Genomic DNA, 8779 nt, shown 5'->3' on the forward strand with positions numbered 1-8779 from the left:
GTTCAGAGCCCTTTCTTCAACGTGGGGTGAAGCAGAGAGTTGAGGTCATGCACTTTGCAAGCTGATCCGCCATCCGGCTCCTTATATCAGGAGCTCACGGGCACACCCCGGGGCTCAGAGGCACCTCTGAGCCCCGCCGCCCCTGGAGCACGGCTGTTGCGTCGGGCAAGGCCACCTGCATTTATTTTTTCAGCAGCAGCCCTGTGCCAGGCCCAGGGGACCGGGGTGCCCCACCTCCATCCCCCGTTGCCCTGTAATGACTCCTCTGGGCTCGGGGCGGCCCTGTGTCTGTATAGCAGCATCTCCGAGTGGACGGGAAACGTTCACGTCCATGAGCTCATCTGACTCTCAATCCCTGACGGGGAGGCACTGACTGTGCCCGTTTGACGCATAGCTTCTGTGAGGGCGAAGTGGAGACTTGAACACGGGGCCTCAGGCATCACCTCTGGAGCCCTTTCACTCTACCACTGCCTCCTGAGGGGTGGCAGGAAGGCAGGACCCCTGGTCCTCAGGCCCACTCTCCACTCACTCACCTTTTCCCCCCTTCCCTCTTTGGGAGCAGGAACCCCTCAGGCTTTTGGGGAGGGAGGGTGTCCTGGGCCCCTGGGTCGGAGCGGGTCACGTTGCATTGTGTTCACGACCATGTAGCTCATGTTGAAAATTAAAGTTTTTGGCTTTTCTAACGTGGCTTGCTCTGCTGTGTGTCGACACACTTCTCTCTGGGACACTAAAGGCCCTTAGTTTTAAGGATCTGAGTGCTCCAGGATGTCAGCTTTGTTAACGTCTCCTTATGGGGCTGGGGCCTGGCCCAGGAGCCCTCCCAGAGATGCACAGGAGGCAACAGGGTACCGGGTGAACCCAGTCATTTTACAGATGTGGAAACTGAGGCCCAGGGAGGGGATGAGACTCCCCGAGGTCACATTGTGGGTGATTGGCAGTACCCAGATCTCACAGTTCCCAGAAGAGACTGTGGTCCAGGTGTCCCCGTGACACGGGTGTCAGCAGGGCCCCCCCCTTATCCCAAAGTGGGGCTGGACAAGGACAAAGAGCATCAGCTTTGCGGGTGGGACCAATTCCACTCTGCGCGCCGAGTAAGAGAATGAGTAGTCATTTAAATAGTGCGGGGATTTGCCCACTGGTGCACGCTGGACCGTGAGTGTTTCCCTTCAGTCCGTCCTATCCCTGTGCTTCTCGTAGTGGGAGCAGCTGGCCTCACGGGTAGGATTCCAGTGTTGGAAGTCATGCATTTCCCCACAACACGGAAAGCCCACCTCTTCACACAACAGAAAGATGGGCACCTGCTTCCGTTCCGCAGGGCTAGCTAGGGACATGGGCCTGTGGCGAGCCTCTCCTCAGTGGCGGGTGTGGCCACGCCTTCTAAAACAATTTGGACCACAAGTGGTTTGCACCTACAGGGTGAGTTTAGTCATGCTTGTGCTTATGATGCGACTTTAATACATTTTTGGAGAGGAGGGAGGGGCTTGCCACAGAAGGAAATGAGAAACTGCTCGTGGCAGAGGACGGCATTGAGGCCACGGCCCCAAACCCCTCTCCGAGGTCTGGGGAGGGTGTACTGACAGGTGAATCCAGACCCTCCGGCTCTAGGATCGACCCCCAGCCAGGGTAGGGCTGTCAGATGGACTTCCGCCGGGCCAGGGGCCGGCCTGCCCTGCCGCCGCCGCCGCCGCCGCCGCCGCCGCCAGCCCCAGGGCTCGCGGGGGGCGAGAAGCCCAGATTGTCGCGGGCCCACAACTCCAGCTGGTGGATCCGGTAGGAGATGGAGGTGGAGCCGGCGGGGTGGGCGGGGCGGCGGGGCAGGGCGGGGCCGAGGCTCTCGGGCGCCCCCCGGCGGAGCGGGCGGGCAGCACGCTCGGGCGTGTCCGCGCTGGCCGCCAGGAAGCGCAGGACCACCAGGTTGAGGAAAGCGCCGATGACCGTGAGCCCCAGGAGGATGTAGAGGAAGCTGAAGGCCACGTAGGGCGGCTTCCTCTGCAGCGCCTCGTCGTTCTGCAGCGCCACGAAGTCGCCGAAGCCGATGGTGGTGAGGGTGATGAAGCAGTAGTAGTAGGCGTGGAAGAAGGTCCAGCCCTCGAAATGCGCGAAGGCGGCGGCCCCGAGGGCCAGGGTGGCCGCGCACACCAGCAGCCCGGCCACCACCATGTTCTCGGTGGACACGTGCGGCCGCCGCAGGCCCAGGCAGCGCTTGGCCGCCAGCAGGAGGCGCCGCACCAGCGCGTTCAGCCGCTCACCCAGGCTCTGGAAGGTGACCAGCGTCAGGGGGATGCCCAGGAGCGCGTAGAACATGCAGAAGACCTTGCCCGAGTCCGTGCCCGGCGCGGCGTGACCGTACCCTGGAGGCAGAGAGGAGGGGAGGGTTGATGAGGGTCCAGCTCCATCTCACACTCTCGCCCGCCTCCTTCCTGCCGGGTCTCTCTCCCCATCCCCCATAGCCGGCAGAGCGTCTTGAAATGGTGGTTCGGACTAGGTCGTTCCCCGGCTTTAAAACCTTGCATGGTTACTCATAATCGACCCAAATTGTGAACAATCCAAACGTCCCTCAACTGGGGAATGCATAGACAACTGTGGTACATCCATACAGTGGAATTCTTTTCAGCAGTACGAAGGAATGAACTACTGTTTCCTCGGCAACAAAGGATGGGTTTCAAATGTATTATGCTGAATCAAAGGAGCCAAGCTCAGAAGGCTACCTATTGCATGGTTCCATTTAAATGACATTCTGGAAACATTCTGGTAAAACTATAGGGACAGAGAACAGATCTGTGGTTGCCAGTCCTCGGAGTTGGAGGTGGGGTTAACGAACTACAAAAGGGCATGACAGGGGACTTCCCTGGTGGTCCAGTGGTTAAGACTCTGCCCTCCCAATGCAGGCGGCACAGGTTTGATCCCTGGTCAGGGAACTAAGATCCACATGCTGCGCAGCCAAAAAAAAAAAAAAAAAAAAGGCACGACAGAATTTTGGGGAACGATGGAAACGTTCTATGTCTTCATCGTGGCTGCAGTTACAAGACAGGTTTTCATTTGGCAAAACCCGCAGAAGTGTACACTGAAAAATAGTGAATTTTAATGTCTGTAAGCTGTGCCTTGAAAGAAAAAAAAAGCAAAATCTTTTGTGTCTCCCCAGTCCCCACAGGGTAAAGTCCCAGTTCTCAGGTGATGTCCAGGCTCCTTCGTGATCAGGACCCCCTTCACCTCTCCAGCCTCGCCCCCATTTTGTTTCCCCAACCAGTATGTCCTTTTCTCATGGTTGCCCTCCGCACCACGATCTTCTCCCCCTGTCCCAGTCCACGTTTCCCTTCCCAGATCCTGCTCCAAGCCAGCTCTCACAAAACACCTCTTCGGTCGGGTGGAGTTCCTCACTGAGTCCCCTCAGCTGTTGTAGGGGACGTAAACATGAGTGGGCTTCCCTGAGTCTTGGCACACCGTGCCATCACCGTGGAATTAGTGGATATGCGTGTCTTCCAGGATTGAGAAGCGAAAACTTTCATGGTATTCTCAAAGGGTCCCATAACCCAGGAAAAGTCAGGTGGCCCTTCCCCAACAGAATATGCCTCCTGTAGCAAATTAGCTCCATCTGCCAAAATGTAAATACACCTCTGGCCTGTGCAGTTCCACACTGAGGAAGGTAGTCCTCCAAAATACATACACGCGCAAAGTGATGTACTCATGTGAGTTGTCGTTGCAGCACTGTTAGTCGTGGTGAAAACTGAGAAACAGTCTAAGTGTCCATCAAAAGCAGCCTGGTTAAATAAGCCACGGCGCCATTCAAACGATGGCTGTGGTTCCCACTGGGGGCAATTTTGCCCCCGGAGGGCACAATTGGCAATGTCTGGAGACATTTTTGGTTGTCACAGCTGGGAGGTGGTGGCTGTGTGCTACTGGCATCTAGTGGGTACAGGCCAGGGTCCTGCTTAACATTCTTTGATGCACAGGACAGTCCCCACAACAAGAACAGCCAGCCCAAAATGTCACCGGTGCTGAGGCTGAGGAGCCTTGCTAGTCCACCATGAAAAAGAGGACACAATTCTTCAGGGACTGATGTAAAAACATCACCAAAATATATGAAGTGAAAAAAGCAAGAGGCAAAACAGCATGTATAATATAATGTATTATAGCATGTTTGTGTGTGTGTTAAAGGAGTATACAGAGAAGATATTTGGAAGGATACTCAAAAAACTGATAACAGCATTTGATCCAGGGAAGGGATCCAAGGGTTGAGGGACGGGGAGAGAGGGAGACTTCCTTTTCATCCTATACCTTTTGTACCCTGTGTGCATATATACCATTTGAGATGTCAACTATATACATATATATGTGTGTGTATATATATATATATATAAAATAAATATTATATATATATATATATATATATTTAAAGATCTATGGCTCCACTTCCATGTTTTTACTTTATGGCCCTATCAGTCTGCCTCTTATCTATTTGGGGAGGGGGGGACTCTGCTGCCACTAGACGACTGTGAGGTCCGTGAGGCCAGAGACCATGCTAGTCATTTCTCTGTGTCCCTGGTCACCAGTGAATGCCCTGCACAGAGCCTGACACAGACTAAGGGCTCAATGAAAGTTTAATAATCAATGATAGGGACTTCCCTGGTGGTGCAGTGGTTAAGAATCTGCCTGCCAATGCAGGGGACACGGGTTCGATCCCTGGTCCGGGAAGATCCCTCATGCCGCAGAGCAACTAAGCCCGTGTGCCACGACTGCTGAGCCTGCGCGCCACAACTATTGAAGCCCACGCACTCTGGGGCCCTCATGCCGCAACTACAGAGCCCGCGTGCTGCAACTACTGAAGCCCACGCGCCTAGAGCCCGTGCGCCTAGAGCCCATGCTCTGCAACAAGAGAAGCCACCGCAATAAGAAGCCCGCGCACCGCAACAAAGAGTAGCCCCTGCTCACTGCAACTAGAGAAAGCCCGCACGCAGCAACGAAGACCCAACGCAGCCAAAAATGAATAAAATTATTTTAAAAAAGAAATGAAAGAAATAATCAATGATAATAATAATAATCAAACCAGATTGAAGGAGGTGCTAAGTGTGAGACAGAGGAGCCACTTTAGGAATAAGAGGCCAGGAGGTACTGTTTCTAGCTGTTTGGGGGTATGTCAGGTTTTGACAGAAAGAAAAATGAATAATGGTAATAACTAAACATGCTAGGTACTCTACATGGATTATTTTATTTAATCGTCCAATGACTGTATGAGATGATATTATTATCCCCATTTTACAGATAAGGAAACTAGGCTCAGAAGGAGGAAGCTGCCCAAAGGTCACAGGGCTGAGCTATTAACCACAATCCTCCATAGCTTCTCGGTACCTCTCTTCTGTCCTTACAGAGCTCAACTCCTAGATTCTGGCGCCTGGCTCTCTGCAAGGCTGGCTTATGCAGCCTGGACCACACAGCCAGTGCTGGCGCCCCCAGGTGGCCAAAAGAGGCAAAACTGCTGTTTCCACAGTCCCTTCCCCCCACTCCCCCACCCCCTCCCAGATGCAGGTCAGAGGGGAGCAGTCAGAAGAGGAGGCCAAATCCAGCTGGGAGGCCTCCAAAAAAATGTGGGGGAAGGCAGAGGAGGTGGATAGCGTCCCACACCACTGGGCACAGTAACAGGGAGGGTCTTAGGCTAAGCCAAGATAGGCAAGCAGGGGTGCCCACTTTGACAGAAGGCGTCAAAAGGGCTGAACGGGAGCTGGGCCCACACTTGGCAAATAATGAATTGTTATTATTGCTAATTAATAGTCCTTATCTAGCCTCAGGCCTGTGCTATGTATTTTACACACTTGACCTCACTTAAACCTGGTAATCATTCAGTGAGGTAGGAACAATTGCACTTTGTAGTTGAGGAAACCATGGCTCAGAAAGGTACAATCAATTGTCAGAGAAGGCAGGAGTCAACAGAGATGAGACCAGAACTCTGGTCGATGTAATTGCAGAACTCAGGCTTCTAACTCCACTGCTAAACCCACAAACTCACATTGGCTTGCAAGAGCATTACGGAGGAACTTTCTCCACGGCACTGCAGGGTGGTGGTCTAAGCCCAAAGGGACACCTGGACATCCACAGCTGGGGCCTGGGGAGTGGCTGGCACCCAGCGTGGAGACCTGCAGAGCCTGCTTCTCTCCTTTTCTGCTTCCCCAGGCTTAGGCTCAGCAGGTACCAGCCAGACAGTAGCCATGGCAACGGCTGGCGGTCCAGATACTGCAGAGAAAGTGCTCTGGATCCCCGAGGGTGAGGTCCAAAGCTGGTGGTAATCAGTCATTCCTTCAACAAATATTTATTGAGTGTCTACTACCGGCTAGGCACTGGCCATACTGCAGGGACTAAGATAGAGTAGGTGCCCATTCTCTTTTGTGTCATAATACAAAAATCAAAAAATCAAAATCTTTTTTTTAGCGCTTTCTATGTGTCAGGTCCTGTGCTAAAACTTTCTGCATATATTATCTCCTTAATGATAACTGTCTCACTACAGCCTTGAGATAGGGCCTATTAGCACCCCTATTTTATAGAGGAGAAAACTGAGGCTCAGAGAGGTTAAGCAACTGGTCTGAGGTCACACAGCCAGCGTGATGCTGCCAGGCAAGGAAGCAACTCCAGCCATTTGGGCTTCCGGCCCCATTCCATCCGTCTGCCAGCCCCTGGGGCGTTTTCTGACACCCCTGCGGGCCAAGCCTCTTGGCAAACGGGACCTACTGGCTCCTCCCAGCTTTGCCTGCGTGGAACGACAGACAGCCCATTCGACAGAGGGAGGCGAGTGAGGCTCGGCGAGCTGAAATGACTGGTCCAAAGTCACCCAGCTGGACAGGGGCAGAAGTGGGATTCAAACCCAGGGACGCCGCGGGCAGCTGGGGATGGAGCGGGCGCTGAGGGGAGGAGCCGGGGCCGCTCACCGATGGTGGTGATGACGGTGATGGCGAAGTAGAAGGAGCCGGCGAACTTCCACTGGCGGCCGGCGCGGTGCGGCTCGGCTTGCAGCGCCAGGCGCTCCAGCTCGCGGTAATCCTCGGTCGAGAAGCCGTACTTCCTCCGCAACTCGCTCCGCTTCTGGGCCAGCAGCCGCTTGCGGCCGCTCTCCGCCTCGGACTCGAGCGCGTCGAAGACGGCGGCCCCCACCAGCAGGTAGAACAGGATGCACAGGATGAGCGCGGCGGTGCGCACGCTCTGCTTCCTCATCGCTGAGCCCTGGGCCCCGCTCGCCGGCCCGGCACCGTGCCCGCCGCCGCCCCGTCCATGCGCCCCGACGGCCGGCCCGCGCCCCACGCGGCAGGAGCCAGGGCTGCTTGCGGCTGGGGTGCTGTACCCAGGGGCGGGGCCCCGGCGGGGCGGGGCGAGGGGGCGAGGAGGGCCGAGAGGGCTCCTGCAGCTGCCCCTTCCTGCCGCCTCCCGCATACCTGCCTTTGTTTACCCGGTGGGGCCCCGGGGCTAAGGTGTCTGCAGATAGCGACAGTGGGAGCAAAGCGCCCAAAGCCCAGGTCTGCAGGAGCCCTGTCTCCACCACTATCTCGTCCTGTGACCTTGGGCAAGTCATTCATTTCTTCGTTTGGTCAGTCATCCAACAAATATTTACCAAAGCACCTACTGGTGCAAACAAGATTCCTGGTGTAAATAGAGCTGATATCCTAGGATGGAGGGTTGGCTAAAAAGCAAACACACGAAGAGATAATTTAAGAAGAGTGTGAGAAAGAAGAAAAACTTCTTTTCTTGCGGGGGTGGGGGGGATCGCCAGCTAAGGTTGGGGGGAGAAAGCCTCCCTGGGGAGGGACTGGGGCGGAAGCGTCCAGGCAGCAAGTGCGGGTCCTTTAAGCAGAGAAGCCAGTGTGTCTGGAGCCACAATAATTGGGGTGCTGGGGGAGTAAGGGTGGGAAGACAGAGAGTCCACTTCACACAGGGTTTTACAGGCCCTCCCGAAGGTTTATTCTTCAGTACAATGGAAAACCCTAGAGGGACTTCCCTGGAGGTCCAGTGGTTAAGTCTCCGCGCTTCCACTGCCGGGGGAACTAAGATCCCGCGTGCCACGGGCGCGGCGGAGAAAAAAAAGAAAAAGAAAACCCTAGAAAGGTTGTAAGCAGGAAAACAAACACCAACAATCTGATTGACATTTTTTAAAAAAAGCATTCTGGCTGTCATGTGGGAAAGGGATGGTGGCCCAGAGTGAAGGTCAGTTAGGAGACTTTTTTTTTTTTTTTGGCCGCGCTGCCAGGCATATGGGACCTCAGTTCCCGAACCGGAGATCTGAACCAGGGCCCCCTGCAGTGGAAGCGCCGAGTCTTAACTGCTGGACCGCCCGGGAAGTCCCCAGTTTGGAGACTCTTGTCGTCTCAGTTAGGAGACTTTTTTTTTTTTTTTTTGGCCGCGCTGCCAGGCATATGGGACCTCAGTTCCCGAACCGGAGATCTGAACCAGGGCCCCCTGCAGTGGAAGCGCGGAGTCTTAACTGCTGGACCGCCCGGGAAGTCCCCAGTTTGGAGACTCTTGTCGTCCAAATGCGTGCTTAGGGTGGCCTGGAATCAGGGGCATCGCCCTGGAGATGGAGACAAGCGGGTGGATCTGAGATGCTGGGGCCGGGGGTGGAGCCGGGCACACACGGCCGGCCACATTTCCCAGCCTCCCTCGCGCTTAGGGGTGTCCATGTGACAATGGAATGAGGGCAGAAGTGACCTGTGCCACCTCCAGGCCTGGCCAATAAAGCCCTCCCACACGCCATGCCCCCCACCTGTCTTCCCCAACTGCAGACTGAATGCGGACACCTAGTCTT

At 55.1% G+C, this 8779-nt stretch overlaps 1 protein-coding gene across 1 annotated transcript; it reads right to left on the bottom strand.

Annotated features, from left to right (window-relative positions):
• Positions 1-1632: 1632 nt before the first annotated feature.
• On the bottom strand, positions 1633-7212 carry KCNK15 (potassium two pore domain channel subfamily K member 15). Its single transcript, XM_007123037.3, has 2 exons — positions 6915-7212; positions 1633-2351 (listed from the first exon to the last, which is right to left on the bottom strand). The coding sequence occupies exons 1-2, from the start codon at positions 7195-7197 to the stop codon at positions 1633-1635; spliced, it is 1002 nt and encodes a 333-aa protein (XP_007123099.2). The 5' UTR covers positions 7198-7212.
• Positions 7213-8779: the final 1567 nt, after the last annotated feature.

Source organism: Physeter macrocephalus, chromosome 14 (genome assembly GCF_002837175.3).
Source record: "Physeter macrocephalus isolate SW-GA chromosome 14, ASM283717v5, whole genome shotgun sequence".
Taxonomy (NCBI): Eukaryota; Metazoa; Chordata; class Mammalia; order Artiodactyla; family Physeteridae; genus Physeter; species Physeter macrocephalus.